Below are 27,894 nucleotides of genomic sequence, written 5' to 3' on the forward strand. Positions count from 1 at the left end.
AGGATAATTCCAATTTCTGGTAAGCACACATGATGCTGATGCGGTGGTCCTCATCCCAGCAGCACAGCTCTAAATCCAGTTCATGACTGTATGTATTTTCTCAATAGTGTTAGAAAAGCAATTGCTTAAAAGTCACACCTGGTTCTACAATATTTACCCTTTCCTTAACTGTAGTCTAGGTTTTGGTTCGATAGTTTAAATAATTAAAAAATATAAGTTTCTAGAATTGTGCTGTCCAATACAATCGTCACTAAGCACATGTGGCTAAACTTAAATTCAGTTCCTCAGTTGTATTTGATAACGTTTGATACCTGGAATGCAGTGGCTATTCACAGGTGTGATCATAATGCACTACAACCTGGAACTCCTGGGCTCAAGCGATCCTCTCACCTGAGCCTCTCAAGTAGTTGGGACTACAGGTGAGAGACACCGCACCAGTGCGTCTGGCAGTATTAGACACATTTTTGTTTTTTGAAACAGTCTTGCTCTGTTGCCCAGGCTGGAGTGCAGTGGCTCGATCTCGACTCACTGCAACCTCTGCCTCCCGGGTTCATGCGATTCTCCTGCCTTAGCCGCCCGAGTAGCAGGGACTACAGGCGTGTGCCACGACGCCCATCTAATTTTTGTATTTTTAGTAGAGACGGGTTTTCACCGTGTTGGCCAGGATGGTCTCAGTCTCTTGTCCTTGTGATCCACACGCCTCGGCCTCCAAAAGTGCTGGGATTACAGTCGTGAGCCACCGCGTCCGGCCAGTATTAGACACATTTTAAGTGCTCAATAGCCACATGTGGTTAGTGTCCTTATTGTATGGCACAGAGAGCATTTCCATAATTACAGAAGCTTCTATTTGACAGCACTATTCTGAAGAAATACTTCTAAGGTACATTGTTCTCTCTAGATGCAAAAGAAAAGCCTATATAGGCTTTATTTAATCATTAATAAAAATGTATTCACTAATAAAAATAGCTGGATAGCTAAATATCTATCATTGGAAAATTAATTATAGCATACCCACGTCAAAGATAATTGAAGTTAAGAATGGTTGAAAAAGCAATATACTCAAAACAACAGTGGCTATGCCAAAACATGAGGTACAATTTTAGTAAATGAAAAAACAAGTTGTAAACTCATTACAACTCTAAAATGTATGTGGATAAACATTGGAGAAGTCACAATTCCTGCTATTTGAGCAGACACAGAGAAATCTAGACTAAAAAGATACAGGGACTTGGAAGATGGAAGAGCGAGTGAAAATGGAATAAGCAGCACGGGGAAAACTGGGCATTTCTTCAGTGCGGGATTAGCTACAACAATCGCTTTATGGACAGAAAAGGTAAGCAGACATGACTAAGGACTTGTCAAATCTGGGGGCGTCTCATTTAAACCTTCCCATACTCCACTGTTCTGTGTTGGACACTACTAACCTCCTTACTCTTGACATTAACTAGGTTTCCGTAAAACTGTTTCTGTGGCTCCATTTACCTCTCCAAACTCTGATCATTTTTTATCTGATCCTCAAGTCTAGGTGTTAAACCTCTTGCTGTCTTTCCTCTTTTCACTTTGTAGCAAATGGTTTCCTTTCCTTCTCAATTTTCTTTTACTTGTCTCTTATGCTCAGGCCTTCCTCCTTTCCTTACCAGGAGCATTCAATTCCTGCTCTCAAGTCATAGGTTCTTCCATCAAGTAAAATTTGGGGCCTGGAATCCAAATGACCATATCATATGCAGGTAGATAAGGATGCCACCCCCATTAGGTTGGTTTTGACGGATTTTTTTTTTTTTTAAAGACAGGGTCTCGCTGTCACCCCAGGCTGGAGTGCAGTGGCACAATCAGTTCACTCCAGCCTCGGACTCCTGGGCTCAAGCAATCCTTCCACCTTAGCTTTCGGAGTAGCTGGGATTATAGGCACCCGCCACCATATCCGGCTAATTTTTTTTTTTTTTTAATTTTTATGTAGAGATGGGGTTTTGCTTTGTTGCCCAGGCTAATGTCAAACTTCTGGCTTCAAGCAGTCTTCCTACTTCGACCTTCCAAAGTGCTGGGATAACAGATGTGAGCCAACATGCCTAGCCAGATCTTTTGAAATGGTTTGTTTCAAGTTTGACTTTCATCATGGAAACTTCTGAGACTGATTTTTCAGTCAAACACACCATTGAAATGGATGCTTTTACCTTTCTATTGGCAATCATTCTTGTTTAAGCAAAGAATGGTATTACTAAATTAGGAGAATTATTTCATTCAGGGTACATCATTGTTCTTAATGCAAGTTGGTTCTTTGGGCAGTTATCTGAAAGGGAAACAGGAACCCTGCAAGAGATCATTTTAGTAGTACCTTGTATTTCATATAGTGGAAACAATGTTATGTGTTCTTCACTGGAGATTTAACAAAGCATATGATAATTTTTTCTCTTGACATGGAAATTCAGTTCAAAAAACAAGATTTTAGCACCATGGCCATAGCCTGGAAAAAGTATTTTGGCTTAACCAGTGAATAAAATTCAGTAACAAAAGACAAAGAATGAAGGCAGGTTCTAAGATTCTAATGTTGAAGAGGACAAGAACTAGCTTTGACTAGTCCATCTATTCCTATAGCGTTGGCCTTCCCAGGTTACAGGATCTAGCTGATCTTATTGGCTGCAAAGGCCTGCTGCCCAGAAGGCTTTTAGTAATTGTTTACCGAATGAGGTAATGGTTTTGTCCAAGGAGAGTCATGATAATCATAGCATAAAACTTGAAGTTATTACAGTAATTGCCAATTACTCATGTTCATGGGCTAATTGTCAACTCTTTTCAACCAAATTTTTCTCTGTTTCAAATATTTTAAAACTCATGAATCTTTGAGAGTGGGAGTTTTGGGCTGGCCATGGTTGCTCAGACCTGTAATCCCAGCACTTTGGGAGGCAGAGGTGGGAAGATCACTTGAGTACAGGAGTTTGAGACCAGCCTGGGCAACATAATGAGACCCTGTCTCTACAACAAATTGAGAAATTAGCCAGCCACGGTGGTGCATGCTTGTAGTCCCAACTACTCAGGTGGATCACTTGAGCCCAGGAGGTCAAGGCTGTAGTGAGCTGTGATTGTGCCACTGCACTCCAGCCTGCATGATAGAGCGAGAGACCCTGTCTGGAAAAAAAAAGAGAATCCTGAAGCCCTTTGAGAGTCAGATTTTTAAAGCTGAAAAAGAATGAAACTGTCTGCCACTCCCTGATTAACTATGAAACAGTTCTGCATTTCTGCAAATAGTAGAAGTTATTTTTAGGACTGAAATAATGACCTCACTTTCCCAGGCATGTAGGTTCAGCTGTTTTGATTGTGGGAAGGTCAGGAATGTCCAAAACTCATACATGGACTCGTGGTGAATCTCTGCATAAATATCTTCCAGTAGGCATTGTTGTGTTAAAGAAGAACTACATATAATAAAAAAATACTGCATTGTATTTCCAGCACTTTAAAACATAACATTAAAAAATCTCTCTTTGGTAGCATTCCACAGAACCTTTAAGCCAAAATGGTTTTTAAAAATATGAAAAATTGAAATTACACTCAGTGACCTGGTCTAATTTTAAATAATCAGAAATTACAAAAGTTTAAATAAAGCAGAAATGTTGGCAGGTATGTCAACTTAAGAACTTAAAGCTACGGAAACTATCATATGTATGCCAATTCTACAGGAAATTATTTTAAGAATTGGAAGACAAAGTGCAGAAAACCTGATTAGGGCAGTTAAAATTGGATATCCTTGGGAGGAGGAGGAGGAATGGATAGTAGAGGAGATAGGATTGTTAGGAAAATTGGAGGAAGAGAAAGCTAACAACCGTATCATTTTCTAGGATTTCCCTCATCTACCTTTCTTTGGAAGATACAACTAAAACCAACAAAGGCCCAGTTTGGTAAATAAGAAGTTTAAACAAGTAAGTGTTTTATCATAAAGTTTAATTATGATTCAGAAAAAATCGAGCAAATAACTTTCTCTGAAAAAAATATATTGACTCTGTATAGACCACAGTTATTGGGGGAAAGGGCTGGTAGGTTAAATTACCCTATTTTCTATTCTGAAAATGATATCAATAGAAAGTCCCTTTTCCAGTCTGAGTATAAAGATACATATGCCCAAAATGGCTGAGAATAAATACAACAGGAAATGCAAAAGCTGTAAAGCTAAGGGCATGCAAGAGAAAATCTCAAAAATACCCAAAGTGGCAACAAGGAACGTTTGGCTGGAATTTGAAATTCTTTCAGTCATCTTTGTCTTTTGCTCCGTGTTTCAGGATGCGCGTGAACTCGATGTAATTGAAATTCCCCTTTTTGTCAATAGGTGCTTCTCTGTACAGCTCATCCACTTCCTCATCCGTAAACCGATCCCCCATGGTTGTCAGCAGCTCTCTCAGGTAATCTTCCTGAATGGTGCCTGGAGAATACAGAACAAGGGATCAGAATACATACTACTCTGAGGGTCAATCACAAAGAATATCTATACTCAACTAAGCATGTTCTGTATGTTAAAAACTATAAACATGCAAATATGTGAACTCCAGGGTGTCCACCTACTTAAAACAGCCTCAGCAGGGAAGTGCCTAGAAAAATGCCCAGATGCTTAGCAGCGTCGTTCTGCTCTATCATTCTGCCTCCACATTCAGCTTCTGATCTCTTGGTAATAGACTAAACCTATGCCTAAACAAAGTAATAAAAAGTATGGTTAAAGAATCTAGCCTTGTGGTTCCTTAAAGTGGCATGAATGGTCATGTGTTATTCTACAAGCAAATAACATTGACCTGCCACGCTAAAATCAACACTACATCATACACATCAATAAAGTGGTACAGTGGAAAGAATATTGGAAACTTGAGGCCCAGTTTTAACAAGCTATTTTATTTCAGGCATTTCACTTTATCCCTGACCTTTGGTTTTCTCAGATGTAAAATGAGATTTTTACTGTTTACAAATCCAATTATTATAACAAATATGGCCAGTCCCAGCACATGCAAAAACATGGAATAAATATTTGAGCACTAACTATGTGGCAGGCACTGTGCTAGGCAGTGGGGGTGTGCAGTGGTAAAATGAAAGGTGTGCTCTTTGGGAATTTGATACCAGGGTTCTCATAAAACCTGCCTGCCTACAAGAATCAGATGTCACCGAAGATTTTCTGGTATTGGTATTTTTAAGATTTCCCAAATAACTGGCATGGACATGTGGGGAGCCTTGAAAGCCACAGACCATGCTTCCATCAGCAGGCCCTGGCAACCACGCAGTATTTAAACTAGTCCCACTAATGCAGGCAACCCAAGATTGTGCCTTCCTTCACTAAACACACTTGGCTACGCCCTGTTGAGTTGGGTGTCATGGAAAATATTCCCCCATTATGTTTTACACTTCCGCCAAAGGATCAGGCCCCTATATAGTTAACATTTTGTTTTTTTGAGAGTTAACTCTATGCCACACAGTATGCTAAGTACTTCATGTACATCTCACTTCATTTACTTCTCACAACCACCCTGTGAGGTAGGTAATACTGCCCATTTTACAAATAAGAAGACAGAGGCTTAGAGAAAGTCAAGCAACTTGCCCCAAATTACACAGCTATTATGTAGAAGAGGAATATGAAGCCAGATAGTCTAATTCCAGACCCTAAGTTCTACTGGGTGTATTTTAAAATAGAGGTTAAATGTCAGATTTAAACAATTTGAGAGCTGACAGATACCTGGTAAACACACACAGGATTGTAGTGGTGCCACAGCCTACAACAATTCATACTTCATCAAGATTATTCTGTTAAAAGTTTTTTATTCAATACATATTTTCTGATAGCCTAACCCTTGTGGAGTTAACATGCTAGGAAAGGGGTAATACAAGTTTCCCAAAGAGGTTTCAAATACAACCTATTCGTTGTGAACTACTACTTAGGGCAGAAGCACAGCGTGAGTGACAAACATGCCAAGAGAACGCTGTTTAAAAACACAGGTGTAGTACAAACCCGACGGTGTTATCCTATTTTAAGTCACTGTATATTTTAGTTACCATAACTAAAAATTAAATCACTTTGTAATTAAAGGTTACCTCTCACTTACCAGTTGCTTCTTCATCAAAGCAAGCAAAAGCATTTCTGATGACATCTTCAGGATCCGTGCCATTTAACTTCTCACCAAACATGGTAAGGAACATGGTGAAATTGATGGGGCCTGGAGCCTCATTCATCATGGCATCCAGATACTCATCAGTTGGATTCTTCCCTAAATTTTTAAAAGGGGTCATAATTTTAATTACATTATAATACACATCAACTATTAATGACAGTCAACATTTTGGTAAGAAAGATTATCATTCATACAGTTTACTGTTTGCACTCATGACAGTAAAACTACTTGGGGGGGAAAGTTTTCTTAATGAATAGGGCCTATTAAAGAGTCTGGAGAGTATATGATATTCCATTGGAATGTCAGAAGGAATAATACTGCTTCCATAATCTAGATTAGTGTTTTCATACACACAGACACGAACCCCAACCCAATCCTAAGACAGGGTCAGGAATCTGCTGGTGGTTCGGTGGGAAACACCGTTCCACACTTTACTCAAACCATTAGACAGGCTTTACAGAGCTTTAAGACTCATGAAATCAACATGAAAGGCACCGTGGAAATTCTATCCAATAGATTAATATTTAAACTGAGCATTACCCAATGAAGCAAGCATATCATGCAAATCTTCCTTGTCGATGAAACCATCTCTATTCTGATCAATCATGTTGAAGGCCTCTTTGAACTCCTGAATCTGTGACTGGTCAAACATGGCAAACACGTTGGATGTTGCGCGCTGAGGGCGCTTCTTGGTCTTGGTCTTTGCTCTTTTGCTTGACATGGTGGTGGTTAAGTCCTAATTAGGAAAGGAAATACAATAAAAACTAAACATCTAAGATTACTTAAGTTTGAATCAAAACAATGATTAACAAAAGTACACAGAATCAGCCTTCCTGATATGTTTGAGTGACTCAGAAATGTGTCTTTAGAAGACACATGTCAACAAGATTACATATGACCCGTACTGCTATATAGCTAACAACAGCTGATAACCAAATCTGCTAATTTGATAACAATAAAAAACCAAGCATCAAAAAAAATTAGTTACCTAGGAAACTCCCAAGTTCTATACTTCAGCACTATGGGGGTGCTGAGGGATACTAACTCATCTTCAGTAGGTCCACCCTTTGCAGCCTTAGCCTAAATTGGCTATTCCATAGTACGGTGGACAGAAAGGTGAGGAACAGTAAGAACGACTAACTGATGGAACAGGTCTTCATCTCCTAATCTCTGTTGACAAATATTGTTCTTCCACTTTCAACTAACATTTTTTATTGTACCCTCACCTCTAGGCAAAAGTAGTTCAAGAAAACTATTTGTTGAAAGGCTAACAGTAAAGGCTAAAAAAACTGAGGGGAATTCATCTACAGTTTTTATAGACATTACACTCTATCCAAACCAGTTTCTTGTATTACAGTCACACTAAATCACTGGAAGTATCTAAGACCTCTAAACAGAAATCAGAGTACAAGCTTTTAAAATAATTTAAATGTTTTCGAAAACATCTTAAAGGTAGAAACTACCTTTGCTCTCTTATCTAAATTTATCCCAGTAAAATTTAAGTTAAAATTAAAAAGAATGTCTAGTAATACCTAAAATAAAAAGGCAACTTTCCTTTCACTACTCAATCTTTTTTAAAAACTACAAAAATTTGTTTGAAGTTCCATAGTCATCAGACAATAAAATTCTACCATACCATCGTTCAGAGTTGCAGTGAAGATGGTAGTCTGCAAAACCGCTCAGCAGCAAAAGTAAGACACTGCATTGAGTTATATTCTTCCAAGCAGGTCTAAAATAGGCACTACTGATTTCACTCTGACCAGGATAACAATTTTAAAGCTTACGTTCTGAAAACATTTAGCTATGATCTGGCAAAACACTATGCCACTGCTCTAAAAATAAGTCTGTGGACTGCAAAGAATGAACTACCACCTAGATCTCAGCACTCCACAGTGACCCTAAGAATATGTTTCCGATGTGTTTAAAAAGTAATTTCTTACATTATTTCCTTGATTATAACCACATCGTCCAGACTAAATACAATTACGGAATGATCAGAAAAGCTCTGCCTCAAATTTTTAAAAGCTAAATCTGTTTTCAGATTTTAATAGGAAATTCCACAAAGGATAGTCACAAATTCCAGCCCATCCAATATAGCACCATATGGCAACTGGAATATATTGTTGAAAAGATATATCCTACACAGCACAGAAGTTATGATATATGCTGCTCCCAAATTTCCTAGAATTCTTTAATCAACTTTTAGGATGCTGCCTTTCATGACTTAAACCATTCATAAATGCATATTTTCATTCTATAACACCTTTGGAGGTAGTAAATCCCATTCATATCTAAACTACATAGGGTTGTACTTTCCTGTTTGTTGTAAGTTCTGTCTTTAAAAACGACAAAGAGTTATAGACTATATTATTCCTCCATCTCTTAAATGTACTCAAGGACTTGCAGCAAGAGGTTGAGACCCAATGTGTGACACGTTTACCAGTCCATATCACTTTCATATTTTAGGCATGTCACGCCTTTGCAAGCCAAAGCACATCTTTAAAAATAGTCTGTTTTGTGTGACAACATTGTCTTTCCCTAATGATGCAGAAATGTCAGCTATTTTAAGAGCAAAGAACTGATGAGGTCAAATGGCTGCCACAACTGATTTTTTAATCTATTATATAAAATCTCATATTACTAAATTTATGGGGGTCCTCTAGATACCTTTTCAAAATGTTTAGGTTTGGTTGTAAAGTAGTATGTTTTCTGAATTCTGATGTATTTCCTATTCTTTTAATCATGCACTTTTTTGAATTTATAAATGTATTATAGATTTTTAAAGTAAAAAAGTTTTTTTTTTGTCAGCACTGACAGTGGCTTCATATAGAGCTCTTCTTCAGCATATTCAAGACTTAATCTTATCAATCTTATTATGAACAGTTAATTACACTAATATGTATCAAATGTCATATTAATTACGTTGAATACTACTTAAGAGTTAAGAAATGTAAGGCATGTGTCTTATCTTCAAGGAGCTTAAAATACAGTTGGGGAGGCAACTATAAAGAAATGAGATGATTGGTTCAACTTACGAAATGAGTCATAGTTTTCATTCCAGAAGTATGACTCTAAACTTAAAACACTGTGTGACAATAATGAAAAATAATTTGTAGGATGGTACATAATAATTAAATGTTGTGAGTTCAGAAAAGATGTTTCTGAGTAGTTAAGTGATTGGGGAGGAGGAAGACCTTGAAAAACCCAGTGTGGGATCATTTAGAAGCTACAAGGCATAGTTAGAATTAAGAATTTGGGTGTTAGTCTCAATTCTAACAAATTAAGGTAGTTAATTCTACCAAAAACTGATAGTGTAATGTTGAGCAAGTTACTACCTAGGCCTTTACTTTTTCAAGGAGGCTGGATTCTGATCTCTGAGTTATTTTCCACCAGAAACCTTTCAGCGATAGGGAGTTTGGCTTCAGTCACTGTTCCAAAATACAGAAACTGTGGGGTTTTTTTCCTACCAAACTAAAAGTGTGGGGGGAATAAACAATGGTGGAGGGAGTCAAATCAGGAACAGTGCTATGATCTCAAGGAGCAGATCATTTCTGATATTGTCAGGGTCCTCTTTGCTATTATTCTAGTTTGCTGTTCATTTTACTTTCCCGCAAACAATGGAGACTATCACTCTTCACGTAATAAGCCTTCAGCAAATGCACAACTCTCATCTAAGTTTAGAAAACTAGGGTATACTCCTTAATCTAAAAAAGTTGAAATTGCTTTTTGCAAAAAGCAAGCTAGGGTAAAATAAATTGAAAAGATTTCATGTCAGCGTAGTTATTTAGGATGCAAAGATCGCCAGGTAAGGACCCGAGGTTTCCAAGTTACGAAAGCTCTTCAATCATAAAGTCGAGTCTTTATTTATTTATATTTGTTTATTTATTTATTTTTGAGATGGAGTCTCGCTCTGTCGCCCAGGCTGGAGTGCAGTGGCGCATCTCAACCTCTACCTCCAGGGTTCAAGCAATTCTCTGCCTCAGCCTCCGGAGTAGCTGGGATTACAGATGCCCCCCACCACGCCTGGCTAATTTTTGTATTTTTGTTAGAGACGGGGTTTCACCCACCTTGGCCAGGCTGGTCTTGAACTCCTGACCTCGTGATCCACCCGCCTCAGTCACCCAAAGTGCTGGGATTTCAGGCGTGAGCCACCGCACCCGGCCTGAGTCTTTATTTTTGAAGGATTAAATGAAAGATCTTTGGTGTGAAGGAGTATATGTTGTATGAAACTGTAAAGCAAGGAGACTTAAGAACAGGCTTCTACAAAATATAAGAGGATTTCAGAAGCATGAGAAAGTGGATGAAGGGCAGTCAGGAGACTGAGTTTACAGATTAATCTAAAGGAGCATAACCTTTTTTTAAGTCACGGGAGGTGAACGCTGGTGGCAATGAATCTGTTTTTTATTTTGTGTTTTAACTCAGAATCATTATGGGCTATAACGAGATACACAACACAATTAAAGAAAATGTTAGACTAGATTAATAGGTGGCAGAAATAGAACAGATTCTCAAAGTGGCTTTCCCCACACACCAAAGGACACGAGAAGATTTTTCAGATCTCTAGAAACTATATTCACTTATAAAATGGGATTAATCCATACCAATATATACATTAGAGTGCTCTGGTTAGAACCCTAGAGTCCAGCATTTACAAACTGGCAATAAATGTAAAATAACCTAGAAACTTTTTCTACAAAACGAACACTCAGATTGATAATATTCTGAGAAATATCAGATATTCTTCAAGAAAAAACTACCATCTTACAAAACACTGCGTAGTGTGATAGCACCTATCATTTGGTCGGCTTTTTAAACCCTGAACAAATACACCGCCTCATTTAATCAATGCACTTAAAAAAAATAAGTGTAATTTATTTTCTGGTGCTAACCGCAATTTTTAAAAAGTGTATTTTCAAGTTAGTGCTTCCGTTCCAAGTAAACCAAGTTTTCATTTCTTATGCAAACTTCCGGTTGAAGGTAGGATTCGTTCTCTAGGACTGCCACACCCAAAAGTTCTCACCACTGGACAGAAAATTGGCTGTTAGGGCTGACTTGCCAGTAAAGCCTCGCTTTTGAAAATAAAGTGCTTTTCTGATGACCGTTTATCAGAGCCCTTCCAGAACATGAAACAAATACCAATAATTTTAAGAAATATTCGCTTTATTCGCCTTTAGATATAAAACTTTTTGCACTTAAGTTAAAATCTCTGCTAAATCCATAGGTCTCTCAAGAAATTGATAGATACATTCATATACCTACTAAACTACTTTAAAAGAAAACACTTCCATGGAGAATTGAATTAGCCCAAACTTTCCCCCCACATGGGACAAGGCATTATATTTTGGAGTTTTTCCTGGAGCCACAAACTAAACTCCAGATCTCTTTGTCCAAAATTTCATCGCTTAAAGAAAAAAAGTTCTAATTACAGAAGCGGGTACTGAGTTGAAGAACTTCCCAATTTGAGTTGGTTATTCCTACTAAATGTAGCCACACAGCTGCAACAGCTGCAGCGGGGGGACAATGGGCTACGTTTTTTGCGCAAACCCTCTTGAATCGGGCAAGTTGACGTTAGAAACAAAAATAGTCCCGGGATCAGCTCTGCAGAGGTCGGGTTTCGCGGGCCCGGCAGTCGCCCAAGATCAAGGCGCCAGTGAGCGAAGCCGCATTTCCCGGGCTCCAAGTTTGGGCACAGGAGCGAAGTTCGGTCTGGGCCACTCCCAGCCATGGCCTCGGATCCCACAACTGGGGACCTGGGTGGCACACCTGCCCAGGTGCGCTACCGGCGCCAGGAGCCCCGCCGCCCTCCAGCTGCCCCGCGGAGACGGGTCCCCGGGATGGGTGTCCCGCGCCCGAACGCGAGTGCCACTCACCCGGCACAGCTACGAGAATCCGAGTACCTCTGCGAGCCCCTCGCTGCCGCTACTACACCACCCTACTACCCAGAGAGCCGCTAAAAACCACCGCTTCCGGCCTCCGCTTAGCAAGCCGGAAGGAAGCCCGGTCACCTTTCTTGGCCCGCAGAGTGGGCCAGACTTCTCGGAGGGGCGACATGGAGGGAAGTCGCCAGTGTGGTCAGCGAGCGCAGTATTGACCAAGTGCACGAGAAGGAAGCCTAAAGTGGGCGACCTAGAGTATAAAGCAATATATCATGGTTCGCTGGGTCCTGTTCACTGAGTTTCCGTCTTTTTTGTACCTCTTGTTGCAGTGTTAAGTCTTCCTCCCCCCTATCTTTTCCGCAGATGGTTGCGTCCGTGCTGTGGCTTTGCTTGGTCGCACATTCCAGGGCACGGCGAAGGGCGGGGCCCGTCGGCCCAAGTCCTTGTAGGGAAATCGAGGAGACGGCAGCGGACACACGTGACTGGCCCTCGCCCCGCCCCGAGGCCGGGCTCCAGCCTCCGCGGTAGTGTGCCTGCACTTGACGCCCCTCGCGGGGTCTGGGTCTGCGCCTGAGGGCCTCGGAGCTGTGTGTGTAGTGGACCTTGATGCTAGCTCTGTGTGCAGTGTAATTTTATGAAGAGTCCCGCCTCCTCCTTACAGGAGGAAACCTGTGTCCCTGGGGCCCTCAGCCAAGCGTCCACTATCTTTTTGGCCCAGACGGATTTCATAAGGTCACATGTGACTGGAGACTTCCTCCCTCTTGAAAAACATTTGCGTCGTTTTTCCCTGGCAGAGCCCCTTTGACCCTGGCTAACAAAGACAGCCTGACTTGGGTCCCACTAGGCGGGAAGGAAGGCGACTCCCCCGCACCTCTTGCTACGATTAGGACTTGCGGCTTGGTGAAAACAGAAATCAAAACTTGGGCCTATTTCTCCTTAGTTCTCCTTGCCTAGAACAATTCGCAATAATGACTCTTATTAAACTCCGGGAAGACTTTCTCTTTTTCCGCCCGGAATCCGATAAGGAAGACTTGTTCTGGTCCCCTGAGCTCTCTGACCTCATCTACCAGAGGAGTGAGTGGCATCCTCTAACACTCGAGCCGTCATCCCAGCACTAGGGGACAGTGACCAGTGTGGCTCCCGTGGCCAGAACCCTTCTGAAGCTTGGGTTGCCCTGTGGTCTTCGCCTTCAAAGCAGGCCGTCACTCGAATCCTTCTGGAACGGACAGTGTTAACTGTAAACGCTACGGAATAGTATCTTTTAAGTATTCGTAGCTTCTTTCTTGAGGGATCTCGGGAACATTCCGTGTATTAACCACTAGCATATTCCAAAGTTAACTTCGTGATAAAGTCACCGGGGGAAAAAAAATCGCTCCAGTTCCACAGGTGATTGAAACAAACGTGATCTGTTTCCCAGACTTCCTTGATGGTAAGAATTACTTGGGGTACCAATTAAAAATAATTGCGTCATTTCCAACGCACTAAATCAGAGTCTTTAAGGGCAGGTCCTGGGAAGCCATCCACGTAACGGGGGTCCCAAGTGGGCTCTTATCAGCGAGGGCGGGGACTCAGCGAGAGGGCTGGCAGCGACGGGGCAAACCCCAGACAACTGCGCGGCTGCGTTTGTTCCTGGAGCTTGCGAGCACTTGCAGTGCATGACACTTCCACAGGGTGGTGGCCTGCCACCGCGAGAGCACCAGCTCCGCCAACGTCCTCTCCTGAGGACACTTTAGAGCAGAAGGAAACGGACAATTCAGTCTTCCCCTCAGCTTGAAGGCAGCATTCTTTTGCTTCTCTTTATTTTTATTTTTATTTTTATTTTATTTTATTTTTTATTATACTTTAAGTTCTAGGGTACATGTGCATAACGTGCAGGTTTGTTACATATGTATACTTGTGCCATGTTGGTGTGCTGCACCCATCAACTCGTGAGCACCCATCAACTCGTCATTTACATCAGGTATAATTCCCAATGCAATCCCTCCCCCCTCCCCCCTCCCCGTGATAGGCCCCGGTGTGTGATGTTCCCCTTCCCGAGTCCAAGTGATCTCATTGTTCAGTTCCCACCTATTTGAGTCAGGTAATTGCCTTGTCTTCCTTCCACTCAGTCAGCAGGTATTAAGCGGCAACCGCATTGCCAAGCACTGTGGTGGGGGCTGTGGCTTATGTTTTCTGGAACAGAACATAGTTGTTGCTACCTTGGGGATGGGGGCGGGGGGAATAGAAAGAATGCGGAGTTAGCGGGGTATCAGGGAACAAGGGTGGAACAGATATAATAATTAGGGTACAATTAGTTAGGGCCTATTGAAGGAGCACAAACGAAGAATAAACTTGTCTGGGAACTAGTGGAAGGTGTCCCCCAGGGGATGTTAAAGAGCTGATTCTAGAATTAATTCAGTGGGGAAAGAAAAGGAGAGAGACGTGCCAGGCAGAGGGAGCAGCACGCCTGATTGTCTGGAGGTGATCAGAGGGCCTGGCTGATTGAAGATGAACAGGAATTGTGTAGTCTGTGTTCATTCATTTATTCATTCCACAACTATGGATTTAAAAATGGTTAGTCAACCAATGTGGAAAAATAACATCTCGTTAAAATGTTCTTCAAATGTCCACCTAGTGTTTTGATGTTCAGTTTTGATGACTGGACCCACCATCAAAGGCCTCTGAATCTTTCTGATATATCTACCCTTTTGGACCCTATGGGAGATCTTTACCTCCGCGTGATAATCTCCTTCTCACGTTTTTACTAAAAGTTTGGAGACTTGAATTCTGCTCCAAATAGAGTGAAACAGAGTCTTGCTCTATTGCCCAGGCTGGAGTGCCGTGGCTTGATCACAGCTCGCTGCAGCCTCCATCTCCCAGGCTCAAGCCATCCTCCCTCAATCTTTTGACCAATACTCAGAGTAAGAAATTTATTTCACTAAGAAATACTTGACTACCTATAATGTTTTTCAGAATTTTCTATTCTGTTCTTTTCAATTCTGTTACTAGTCTGCTTTAGCTGCCATACAAAATACTACACATTGGGTGGCTTAAACAACAGAAATTTATTTCTCATACTTCTGTAGGCTGGAAAGATCAAAGTGCTGGCCAATTCGATGGAAGGCCCTCATCCTGACTTGCAGATAGTCAGTCGCCTTCTTCCTTTGTTCTCATGTGGCAGAGAGATCTCGCTCTCTTCCTCGTCTTTTTTTTTTTACTTTTCTAAATTCTTTTTTTTTTTTTTTTTTTGTTTTTTTTTTTTTACTTTTATTTACTTATTTTTTTGAGATGGAGTCTCACTCTGTTGTGCAGGCTGGAGTGCAGTGGCACGATCACGGCCCACTGCAACCTCTGCCTCCTAGGTTCGAGTAATTCTTGTGCCTCAGCCTCCCGAGTAGCTGGGATTATAGGCATGTGCCACCACGCCTGGCTAATTTTTTTTTTTTTTTTTTTTGTATTTTAGTAGAGACAGGGTTTCACCATGTTGGCCAGGCTGGTTGCCAACTCCTGACCTCAGGTAATCTACCTGCCTCAGCCTCCCAAAGTGCTGGGATTACAGGCATGAGACACCACACCTGGACTTTCTTTTTTTTTTTTTTTTTGTACTTTTGGTAGAGACAGAGTTTTACCATGTTGGCCAGGCTGGTCTCGAACTCCTGACCTCAAGTGATCTACCCGCCTGTGCCTCCCAAATGGCTGGGATCTCTTCCTCTTCTTACGAGGCTTCAGTGTTAATGGAATTAGGGCCAACCGTTACAACCTCATTTAACCTTAATTATATTTTAATTATATTTCCAGATATAGTCACATTGGGGTTTAGGCCTTCAACATATGAATTTGGCAGGGAGGGGACACACAATTCAGTCTATAGCAAATTCTATGTCATTTAATTTTAAAAATACCTCTCAAGGCCCACTAAATGTGAGCTTATGATCCACTATTGCAGTGGTTCTCAATGGTGGAGGAGTGGTGCTTGGGTTTTGCCCTGAAGGAACATTTGACGATGTCTGGACAGTCTTGCTCTTCACAATTGGGACAGCTACTGCATCTAGTGGGGAGCAGCCAGGGATGCTGCTAAATGTCCTACTATGCACGGGACAGCCCTCGACAACAGAGCATTATTCAGCCCAAAATGTCAATAGTGCTTAGGTTGAGAAAACCCAGCGCTAATCATTTGGAAACTCAATATTTATAGTAATCAATTATTTTGGGAGTACTATAATTTCTACAAGGACACTATCCATTGCTCCTGCCTCAGAGTAAGCTGTCGTCGTTTTTTTTTCCCCACGTCAGATCTAAAGGGAGAAAAAAATGGAACGAACAGTTATTATTATATGTGCCTATTATGTGCTAGGTATTCTGTATAAACATTTCTAGTATTTAATTCTTATAGCAACCCTGTGAGATAGATATTATTACCTCCATATCATTGATTGGGACACAAGCTCAAATACTTGAATGATCTGCACAGGTTTCCCAAAAGGCAATGAAAGAACCTGGATTATAACTCATGTCTCTGATTGTCCAGGGGTAGAATAGAAAGGAAAACAGTAAATATGTGGATATTTATACACATATCTCTAACTCCTAATACAATGCCAGATATCCACAGGTGCCAGTAAATACATGGTAACTGGTCAGTTGTTCAAGTGCACATAGCTCGTAAGTGGCCCAATCCAAAGCCCATATTTTATTGTACTATACTGTGCTTTCTCCTTTGGTCCAAAGTAGGAAAATTTGTTACCCAAACAACAGCAAGGAAGCATAGCACAATGGATCTTGGTATTTACAACCTAAGTCAATCATTTTATACACATCACTTGCAATTTTTATTGCATGTAAGAAACTATTGAATGTTAAGAGACATGGCTTACATTCTGGTTTTGCCTACATAAATGGAATTTTAATTCCTCATACATGAAATATGTATGATGTAACAATTAACACTAATCCATTAATTCAGGACACCAGTAGGAGGAGCTCCTTTCTTTTAAATGAATAAGTATTTACATAAATCTGTATAACTAATTTTAGAGCACCAAAACTACAAACAATATATTACAAAGATAGAAGATTCTACATATATAAAGAACTGCTTTTTAAAAAACTTTAATCAAAATTATCATTAAAGTCGGGGATGATAAATGGGATAAAAAATTATGTGAAATTGGATTAAGGGTATTTGGGGACCCTTATTACTTCCATACTAGAAAATTTGAAAAAATAAGTTAAATAGATACATGCTTAGAAAAATTAAAATACTAAATGAGATGTAAGAACAGAGAATATGAATAAAGCAAACAAAAAAAGAAATAAGGATTATATAGATAATAAATTATCTGGCTGTATTAGTCTGTTTTCAGACCCGAGGTCGGGCGCAGAGGTTCATACCTGTAATCCCAGCACTTTGGGAGGCCAAGGTGGGCGGATCACTTGAGCTCAGGAGTTTGAGACCAGCCTGGCCAACATGGTGAAACCCCCATCTCTACTAAAAATACAAAAATTAGCTGGGCATGGTGGTGCACACCTGTAATTCCAGCTACTGGGGAGGCTGAGGTTGGAGAATCGCTTGAACCTGAGAGGCGGAGGTCACAGTGAGCTGCGATCATGCCACTGCCTTCAAGCCTGGGCTATAGAGCAAGACTCCGTCTCAGGAAAAAAAAAAAAAGAGAGAGAGACATACCTGAGACTGGGCAATTTACAAAGAAAGAGGTTTAATGGACTTACTGTTCCATGTGGCTGAGGAGGCCTCACAATCATTGTGGAAGATGAAAGTCACATATCACATGATGGCAGATGAGAAGAGCTTGTGCAGGGAAACTCTCCTTTTTAAAACCATCAGATCTCATGAGACTTATTAACTATCATGAGAATGGTATGGGAAATAATTGTCCCCATGATTCAATTACCTCCCACTGGGTCCCTCCCACAACACATGGGAATTTAAGATGAGATTTGGGTGGGGACACAGAGCCAAACCATATCATTCCACCCCGGCCCCTCCCAAATCTTATGTCTTCACATTTCAAAACCAATCATGTCTTCCCAACAGCCCCCCAAAGTCTTATTTCAGCATTAACTCAGAAGTCCACAGTCCAAAATCTCATCTGAGTCAAGGCAAGTCCCTTGCACCTATGAGCCTGTAAAAGTAAAAGCAAGTTAGTTACTTCCTAGATACAGTGGGGGTACAGGTGTTGGGTAAATATAGCCATTCCAAATGGGACAAATTGGTCAAAACAAAGGGGCTACAGGCTCCATGCAAGTCCAAAATCCAGCAGGGCAGTCAAATCTTAAAGCTCCAAAATGATCTCCTTTAACTCCATGTCTCATATCCAGGTCACACTGATGTAAGAGGTGGGTTCCCATGGTCTTGGGCGGCTCTGCTCCTGTGGCTTTGCAGGGTACAGCCTCCCTCCTGGCTGCTTTCACCGGCTAACGTTGAGTGTCTGTGACTTTCCAGGCACACAGTGCAAGCTGTCCGTGGATCCATCACTCTGGGGTCTGGAGGACAGTGGCCCTCTTCTCACAGCTGCACTGAGTGGTGCCCCAGTAGGGAGTCTGTTTTGGGTCTCCCACCTCACATTTCCCTTCTGCACTGCCCTAGCAGAGGTTCTCCATGAGAGCCCCACCCCTGCAGCAAACTTCTGCTTGGGCATCCAGGCGTTTCCATACATCCTCTGAAATCTAGGTGGAGTTTCCTAAACCCCAATTTTTGACTTCTGTGCACTGCAGGCTCAACACCATGTGGAAGCTGCCAAGGCTCGGGTCTAGCATCCTTTGAAGCCACGGCCTGAGCTGTACCTTGGCCCCTTTCAGCCATGGCTGGAGCAGCTGGGATGCAGAGCACCAAGTCCCTAGGCTGCGTGCAGCATAGGGACCCTGGACCTGGCCCATGAAACTACTTTTTCCTCCTGGGCCTCCAGTCCTGTGATGGGAGGGTCTGCCATGAAGACCTCTGAGATGCCCTGGAAACATTTACCTCATTGTCTTGGGGATTAACATTCACCTCCTCGTTACTTATGCAAATTTCTGCAGCCAGCTTAAATTTGTCTCAGAAAAGGGGATTTTCTTTTCTATTGCATTTTCAGGCTGCAAATTTTCTGACTTTTATGCTCTGCTTCAAAACTGAGTGCCTTTAACAACATCCAGGTCATCTCCTGAATTCTTTGCTGCTTAGAAATTTCTTCTGCCAGATACCCTAAATCATCTCTCTCAAGTTCAAACTTCCACAAATCTCTATGGCAGGGGCAAAATGTCACCAGTCTCTTTGCTAAAACACAGCAAGAGTCACCTTTACTCCAGTTCCCAAAAAGTTCCTCATCTCCATCTGAGACCATCTCAACCTGGATTTCATTGTTGCTATCAGTATTAGCATTTTGGGCAAAGCCATTCAACTAGTCTCTAGGAAGTTCCAAACTTTTCCACATTTTCCTCTCCTGAGCCCTCCAAACTGTTCCAGCCTCTGTGTGTTACCCAGTGACAAAGTTACTTCTACATTTTTGGATATCTTTTCAGCAGCGCCCCACTTTATTGGTACCAATTTGCTGTATAAAGACATATCTGAGACTGGGCAATTTAAAAAAGAAAGAGGTTTAATGGACTTACAGTTCCATGTGACTGGGGAGGCCTCACAACTATGGCAGAAGATGAAAGGCATGTCTCACGTGGTGGCAGACAAGAGAATAAAAACTTGTGCAGGGAAACTCTCCTTTTTAAAACCATCAGATCTCGTCACACTTATTCACTATCACGAGAACAGCACAGGAAGGACCTGCCCCCATGAATCAATTACCTCCCACCGGATCGCTCCCACAACATGTGGGAATTCAAGATGAGATTTGGGTGGGGACACAGCCAAACCATATCACTGGCTCTGATAGTTAACTGGAGAAATGCTGTTTCAACTCTTAAAAGACAAAGATTCCTGATATCTAAGCTGTTTTGAAGTGTATAGCCTAAAATAGTGATACCATAATAGTTGGTTAATGAATGAATGTAGTGATCAAATTACATTTACTAAATTAATCTTATGACACAAATATTATTTTTGAATCCCCTAATAAAACTAATACCTAAAACAAAAATTGTAGTTGATGCTTACTTTAGCCAATCTTTTAGTGTCCTTATCTGAAAAAGGGCATAATAATAGTGCCCACTTCATTCAGTGGTTGTGAGGATAAAGTGTGATAACCCATGTAAATTTCTTACGGAGAAATTTACTACCCTGACTAATTAGTATATGAATCCTTTGTCCACTTGAGTGTAGAAAACAAGCTAAGTGATTGCACTTTAAATTAATGACCACAGACTTCAGGTGGGCCCTCGATGCCCACATTTCTCTAGTCTTTTCATGCTCCTCTCTCTCCCTGTTTTTTTTTTTTTTTTTTGAGACAAGGTGTTGTTTTGTCACCCAGGCCAGAGTACAGTGGTACCATCATGGCTCACTGTAGCCTTGGCCTCCTAAGGGTCAATCGGTCCTCCTACCTCAGCTTCCCGAGGAGCTGGGACTACAGGTGTGCACCACCACACCTGGCTAATTTTTGTACTATTTGTAGAGACAGGATTTCTCTACGTTGCTCAGGTTTGGTCTTGATCTCCTGGGCTCAAGCTATCTGCCTGCCTTGGCCTCAAAAGTGTTGAGATTACAGGCATGAGCCACCATACCCGGCCTATGCTCTTGTCTATTTGATGTCAGTTTTATAGCTTTTGTCTCTTCACACCTCTAACACATTCTAGTCTATCCTCACTCTCAATTGACGACCTTGCCTCTAAGTCACTGAGAAGATAATGGCTCTCACAAGTCCCCAGCACATTTACTCACTGGCCAACATCTGTCTTCATGCATTGTCCTCCCCCTCCTCTCCTGTTAACTGGAGAGGAACTCTCCTTGCTCCTACAGAAAGCCAGCTCTCCTGTTTTCTCGCTCATGCCACACCAGCATTTCTGCCCTCTCCTGCATCATCAAGTTCTCTCTCTCTATTGGAGTATCCGACATGAATGCTGTAATGTACCCCATATGTAGTAAGCAGACTAAGGACCCCCAAAAGATATCCCTGTCCTAATTCCCAGAACCTGTGATTGTGTTAGGTTACACAGCAAAGGAGAATCAAGGGAGAAGATGGAATGAGGTTGCTAATAAACTGACCTTAAAATACAGAGATTATCCTGTATTATCTGGGTATACCCAGTGTGGCCACAAGAGGTCTTAAAAGAAGCGGGAGGAAGAAGAGGGAGGCAGAAGAAGACTGTTAAGAGAAAGATGTGACTGTGGAAGAAGGGTCAAAGAGATACAATGTTGCTGGCCTTAAAGATGGAAGAAGGGGTCGGAAGCCAGGGAATGCAGGAAGCCTCTAGAAGCTGAAACAGGCAAGGAAACTGATTCTCCCTTAGAGCCTCCGGAAAGGAACACAGTCTCCCTGACAGCTTAATTTTAGTCTGGTGAGACCCACATTGGACTTCCAACCTACAAGATTGTAAGATGACTAAGTTGTGTTGTTTTAAGCCACTAAATGTGTGGTAATTTGTTACAGCAGCAATAGAAAACGAATCTACCATATCATAAACAACAACAAAAACTCTCTTCAGCTATTGTCCTATTTTCTTGCTCCCTTATAGAAAGCTCTTTAAATGAGTCACCTGTATTCACTGGTTCTCAATGCCCACCCCCACCCCCCACCAATTTAGTAAAATGTACATGACATGACATTTCCCATCTTAACCTTGTTTATTATATAGCTTAGTGCAGCCCCCTGCCTCCCACCTCCCCCAGGACCCAGGGAGTGAGCTTTGTCTGTATTTACAGCTGCTCCCCATTGCTCGCATTACTGTGTGAGCTCCGCCTGCTGTCAGATCAGCAGTGGCTTTAGATTCTGTCAGGAGCATGAGCCCTATTGTGAACTGTGCATGTGAGGGATCTAGGTTGTGTGCTCGTTATGAGAATCTAATGCCTGATAATCTATCACTGTCTCCCATAACCCCCGAGATGGGACCATCTAGTTGCAGGAAAGCAAGCTCGGGCTCCCACTGATTCTACATTATGGTGAGTTGTATATGTATTTCATGATATATTACATTGTAATAATAATAGAAATAAGGTGCACTATAAATGTAATGAGTTGAATTATTCTGAAATCATTGCCTCCCCGCCCCCCACTGCCACCCCTGCCTCAGTCCCTGGAAATATCATTTCTCCTAAACAGATCCCTGTTGCCAGAAAGGTTGAGGACTAAAAGCTTAGTAGTGTATTAAATATATTTGTAATGTTGTGCATCACCACCATCCAGCTCCATAACTCCTTGCATTTTGTAAAACTGAAATTCTATGATCAATAAACAATAACTCCCCATTCCTCCCTTCCCCCTAGTAACCACCATTCTACTTTCTGTCTAGAATTCTGACCACTCTTAAGTATTTCATGTAAGTTATGGAATCGTAGAGTATTTGTCTTTTTGTGACTGGCTTATTTCAGTTAGCATAATGTTATTGAGGTTCATCGATGTAACGTGTCAGAATGTCTTTCCTTTTTTCTTTTCTTTTTCTTTTTCTTTTTCTTTTCTTTTTTTTTTTTTTTTGATACAGAGTCTTGCTCTGTTGCCCAGGCTGGAGTGCAGTGGTGCAATCTCGGCTCACTGCAAGCTCTGCCTCCTGGGTTCACACCATTCTCCTGCCTCAGCCTCCCGAGTAGCTGGGACTATAGGTGCCCGCCACCACTCCTGGCTAATTTTTTGTGTTTTTAGTAGAGACTGGTTTTCACCTTGTTAGCCAGGATGGTCTCTATCTCCTGACCTCGTGATCTGCCCGCCTTGGCCTCCCACAGTGCTGGGATTACAGGCGTGAGCCACCGCACCCGGCCATGTCTTTCGTTTTTAAGGCTGAATGATATTCCATGGTATGTATACACCACATTTTCCTTATCTGTTCATTTGTTGATGGACACTTGGGTTGCTTCTACATTTTAGCTATTGTGAGTACTGCTGCTATGAACATGGGTGTACAAACCCAATTCTCTCTTTAGTTTAGTTTTTACTTTTTTCTTCCTCAGTGATCCTTTTCTGACCAATTCCCTCTTGAATCTGCTATAATAAATCTTTTTTTTCTGACCACTCCATCAAATGTATGCTCATCAAAGTCACCAGTGACTTCTACATCCTCATAGTCAATTGTCACTTCTCAAATAGTATTAGAAAAGGTGATCACTCCCTCACCTTTGAAATACCTTCTTCTCTGGCTTCCAGGATGCCACACTGTCCCGGTTTCTGCCTTCATTTGTGGTTACTCTTCAATCTTCTTTGCCAATTCCTCCTAATTTCGCTAATCACACGGAGTAGCCCAGGATTCAGTTCTTGGATCTCTTCTCTTTTCTGTCAATCGTCCTTCTGAGCTTACCTCATCCACTCTCATAGCTTTAAATACCACTTATACACCGATCACCAAGTGTGTATCTCCAGCCAAGACCTCTGACCTCTACTCCAGACTCACATATCTAACCTCTCACTTGACAGCTCCATGAGGATGTCTGTTGGGCATCCAAACCTTCACACTCCGAAACTGATTTAATTTTACCTCCAAAACCTGCTCATCCTGTTTGTCTTCTTCATCCTTTAAGTTGCTCAGGCCGAAATCCTTTGACTCACCTTTGCCACCTCTTTTTCTTTCCTGCCCCTCACTCAACCTTTCAGTCAATTCTGGTAGGGTTTTCTGTTTTCTTCGTTTATAGAAGTATCTCCATGGCCTAAAACCATAATTAGCACAAGCCTATTAGCGAAGTCCTTCAAAATACGTCCAGAATTTGATTAAGTCTCGCCACTTCTACTGCTACTATCCCAGTGCAAGTCATTTTCATCTCAAGCCTGGATTTTTGTTATAGCCTCCTAAAGAGGTCTAAGTAGTTTTCTTACTTCCTTTTCTTCCTGTAGTCTGTTCTCCACATAGCAGACGGAGTAATCCTTTAAATATAAACTAGAGCACATCATTGTTCTGCCTGACACCCTCCATGGTGAAGTGAAGTGTCCTACCACCCCTACTTATGTCACTACGCTGACTGAAGTGTCTTACTTCACTTAGAGTAAAAGCCCAACGCTTTACCATGGCCCGCAAGGCCCAGTAGCTCAGTTCTGGGAACTTCCCCACCCTCATCTCCTACTTCCTGCCCTCCCAGTCTGCTCAGCTATATTGACATCCTGAATGCTTCTTGAACTAGTCAGGTAACTTTCCACCTCAAGACCTTTGCATTGGATATTCCTGATTTCAATGCTCTTTCTTCAGATTCTTCACTACTCATGCCCTCAACTCTTTCGCATCTTCAAGCAGATACCACCATCTCAGTAAAGCCTTCTCTGGTCATTCCATTTAAGTCTCCATCACCCAGCTTCCACCCGCAGCGTTCCCCTCTCTCGGTTTATTTTTTCCATTGTACTTATTACTTCCAACACACCAGACACTTTACTGATTTTGTTTACCATCTATCTCCCCTACTAAGTTCTATGAAGAAGATATTTTGGCATGATTTGTTTACTAAAGTATCCCAAGGCCCAGAAAAGTAGTTGGCACATTATAGGCACTCAGTGTATAAAGGTGCATATTTGAATGAATGAATCGCTGGAAGGCAGAATACAAAGGGAAAATGTAGAAACATGAGGCCAACAGGGGAAGCGGGACCGTGTCCTGAGTGACTTGTAAGCCATGTTTCTAAAGGTCAGTAGGATGCCACTGATACGTCGTAAGTATGGGATTAGTATGTTCCGAATCATATTATTTAAAAATCACTCCAGTAATGGTATGGAGGATCAGCAGAGGGTAAGTCTAGGAGAAGCTCAGGATTTCTGACAGATGGTAAGGCCACTGACTGAAGTAAGGAGGAGAAATAGTTCGGAAGGCAGAGTGTGGTAATGGTAGGAAATGACAATTTTCATTTGGGACATTTTGAGGTAGTGGATTAGAAGACAGTACTGAGGCCTTCACCGAAACACAGTACAAAGAGACAAAAAGAAAAAAAATGTAGAAGTGCTATCAGGAATCATGGAGGATGTATTGAGATGACATGGTATATATTTGTGGATAGGAAAGCCAGAACAAGATAAAGTGAGAATGATGGAAAAAACAATATTAAAAGTATGTTGGGCCAGGCGCAGTGGCTTACACCTGTAATCCCAGCACTTTGGGAGGCTGAGGAGGGAGAATTGCTTGAGGCCAGGAGTTTGAGAGCAGCCTGGGCAACCCAGCGTGACACCCCCGTCTCCAAAAAAAAAAGAAAAAAAAATATTAAAAGAGATAATGACAGAGTTTTCTGAAACTGAAAGACAGTCAAAATTTTTCATTCACATGGAGAGTGTACTTTGAATATCAAGCAGAAAAAATAAAATATATAAAATCTATAGTAAGTTCTATCACAATGACGCTGCAGAACATGCAGGGTAAAAGGGAAATGGTAAAAGCTGCCAGAAAAAAGAGAGTGTCTACAATGGGACAATAATTAGGCTGGCAGCGTGCTTTCCTGTAGCAACCATGCAGGCTGAAGGTGGGGCAGCAATAGCTTCAAAATGCTGTGAGAAGCGCCGCCCACTCCTTACTGTGTGTGGACTGGGTGTGGCACGCTGGCAACTCTCCCCAAACGACTCTGGATGCTGGTCTCCCTAGAATCTCTTGGGTCTAAAGATTGATCTTCTTACCTCCTATAATTCCTGAGGTGGATAACTAACTAGGGGGTCACAAAATTAATTCCACAATCTTGTAGCACGTCCTGAATAGATGTTCTGACAATGAACGTTTGCAGCTTTTGGGACATCTCCTACAATTCTAAAATAACAGGAATGTCATGCTTAACATCCTAGTACAGTAAACAATGTTACATATTTTGGGATTTTCCTCTACTGTTTCATGTATGTTTGACTTGCTTCCCAAACTGGCTTGTAAACATATATTACTTTTACATTAGCTAAGTAGAAATTTTTCAATGTATACTTTTAACAATGATAATAAACATTATATTTTTTTTCTTTATTGAGCACGTCCTATGAGCCAAGCTCTCTGCAAAGTGTTTTATTCACATTATCTCTCATTAACATTAGCTGCTAGGTAATGACTGTCACCTCCATTTTACAGATGAGTGAGCTGAAGCTTAGCGAGGTCAGTGACCTGTCCGGGATCAGATTCTAGGTAAGAGGAAAAGGCAGGAATATGACGCATGTCTGTTATAACTGCAAAGCCTGACCTTTCAGCCTCTATGCTATATTGATCGGTGAAACATAGTAACTATTGATAAGAATGACTGTGTTAATCATTTGGAGTGGGAATATTTGCTTGAAATGTTGACTTTTTTGTTGTTGTTCCTCTCAGAAAAAGAGTCTCTATGGTCTCTTGCAGAATTTCCAGCAAGGCCCAATTCCACTGAAATCAGTGCCTCTACTTTACCAGCCACCTGTAGATGTATTATGACTTTTGATTGAGTTCTTCTTTCCTCTGGAGAAGGAACGGTAGATGAATCTGTGGACAGTTTCCATTCATATGACTTGTCAGCATTGAACACATAACCCTCTTTTTGCATTACCTCGCAGAGTGTGCGGGGCTTTACCAGGGTCTATTCTTCAGTGTCCTGCCATGTGCTACACAGTTCATTATTTGCTTGAGGAAGAAGAGTAAGCCCTGATAGTAAGGGGGTAAGGGGACATGCTTCCCAAGAGTCACTTACTCTGTACTCTCAGTACCTTGCAGAGTGCTAGCCAAGTCATGTGTGCTTCGTAAAACCTCAGTTAAATCTATAAACTTTAAGAACTTTGGAACAAAAGTAGTAGAAAAAGTAAGGGAGTTTTAGCAAGTGGGTAAATGACAAAAGTAATCCTGTGTTGAAACTCTACCAGATGAATGTTGTTACCAAACTTCCGTATGGTCCGCTAGGTCCAAAAAGACATTTTTGTGGTACATAGGTAATAGAAGTGGCCAGATTAGCCATAGACAGATCTTGTTTAGCTATAAAGGCACAATAAAAACTATTGTCCAAGGCAGGGGAGAACAATGCATAAAATCTTTAATATATCTATACTAGTTCTTACAGTAATTCTTTCTATTTTATGCTCTTTCCATTATAAAATGCTCATTAGGGTCCATGCCTTAGCATGACTTTAAAACACTAAAAAGTAACAAAATTTCAAACCTCCAGATCAGATGATGCTATGTTTAAAAACAGGAAAATTGGCCAAGGAATGAAAAATATTAATAGAAATAAATTTAAAACTACAGTGCTCAACACATGATTTTCCAATGGTGACAGATATTATTTATGAAATACAGCTGGAAAATAGATTATTAAAACTGAAAAATATAAACATATAATTAATTTCACATAGCATATATCACAATTAATTGCAGGTGAATTATAGGTAAGCATAGAACATAAAGCATAATACGTTGAATAGAATTGTGTAAGTGTCCTTGTTGGGAAGAAGAATAAATATTTTAAAAAATGGCTTTAACTAAGGTATTATTAGAACACAATAAACTACACATATTTAAACTGTACTCAGTGACAAACTTTAATATATGTATACACTTGTGAAACCATCATCACAATCAAGATAATAACACACCCATCACCCCAGAGTGCTCTCAGACTCCACTGTGTCCCATTGCTCCCAACTCTTCCCACCTGTTCCCTCCCCCAGACCCACACAACCACTGATCTGCTTTCTGTTACTATCGTTTGCATGAATGTAAGTTTTTGACTGGTGAAGTGGTTATTGATTATATGATGGATGGTTCTACTTTGTTTTTTGTTTTTGTTTCTTCCCCGAGATGGAGTCCCACTCTGTTGCCAAGGCTGGAGTACAATGGCGCCATCTCGGCTCACTGCAAGCTCCGCCTCCAAGATTCAAGCAATTTTTGTGCCTCAGCCTCTCGAGCAGCTGGGATTA

The 27,894-nt window shown here is 41.3% G+C and overlaps 1 protein-coding gene and 2 long non-coding RNA genes across 6 annotated transcripts; 2 read left to right on the forward strand and 1 right to left on the reverse strand.

Moving 5' to 3' along the window:
• Positions 1-705: 705 nt before the first annotated feature.
• LOC103879585 lies at positions 706-4,116 on the forward strand. The gene is made up of 2 exons (XR_640272.4): positions 706-1,333; positions 3,831-4,116. It is a non-coding gene; the product is annotated as an uncharacterized LOC103879585 (long non-coding RNA).
• On the reverse strand, positions 3,916-12,440 carry LOC101016648 (myosin regulatory light chain 12A). Of its 4 annotated transcripts, none has more exons than XM_009192469.2 (4): positions 12,328-12,440; positions 6,675-6,870; positions 6,069-6,230; positions 3,916-4,408 (listed from the first exon to the last, which is right to left on the reverse strand). In XM_009192469.2, exons 2-4 carry the CDS (start codon positions 6,853-6,855, stop codon positions 4,236-4,238), a joined length of 516 nt encoding a protein of 171 aa, XP_009190733.1. In that variant the 5' UTR covers positions 6,856-6,870; positions 12,328-12,440; the 3' UTR covers positions 3,916-4,235. The 4 variants fall into 4 exon arrangements, with proteins under 4 accessions (XP_009190733.1, XP_009190732.1, XP_009190731.1 ...); XM_009192468.3 differs by having other exon boundaries at positions 12,005-12,385; XM_009192467.4 differs by lacking the exon at positions 12,328-12,440 and adding an exon at positions 7,771-7,888.
• Positions 12,441-12,469: 29 nt separating this feature from the next.
• Positions 12,470-27,792, forward strand: LOC103879584. The gene is made up of 3 exons (XR_640271.4): positions 12,470-13,439; positions 26,090-26,143; positions 26,351-27,792. It is a non-coding gene; the product is annotated as an uncharacterized LOC103879584 (long non-coding RNA).
• The last annotated feature ends 102 nt before the right edge of the window (positions 27,793-27,894 follow it).

This window comes from Papio anubis, chromosome 19 (genome assembly GCF_008728515.1).
Source record: "Papio anubis isolate 15944 chromosome 19, Panubis1.0, whole genome shotgun sequence".
Lineage (NCBI taxonomy): Eukaryota > Metazoa > Chordata > Mammalia > Primates > Cercopithecidae > Papio > Papio anubis.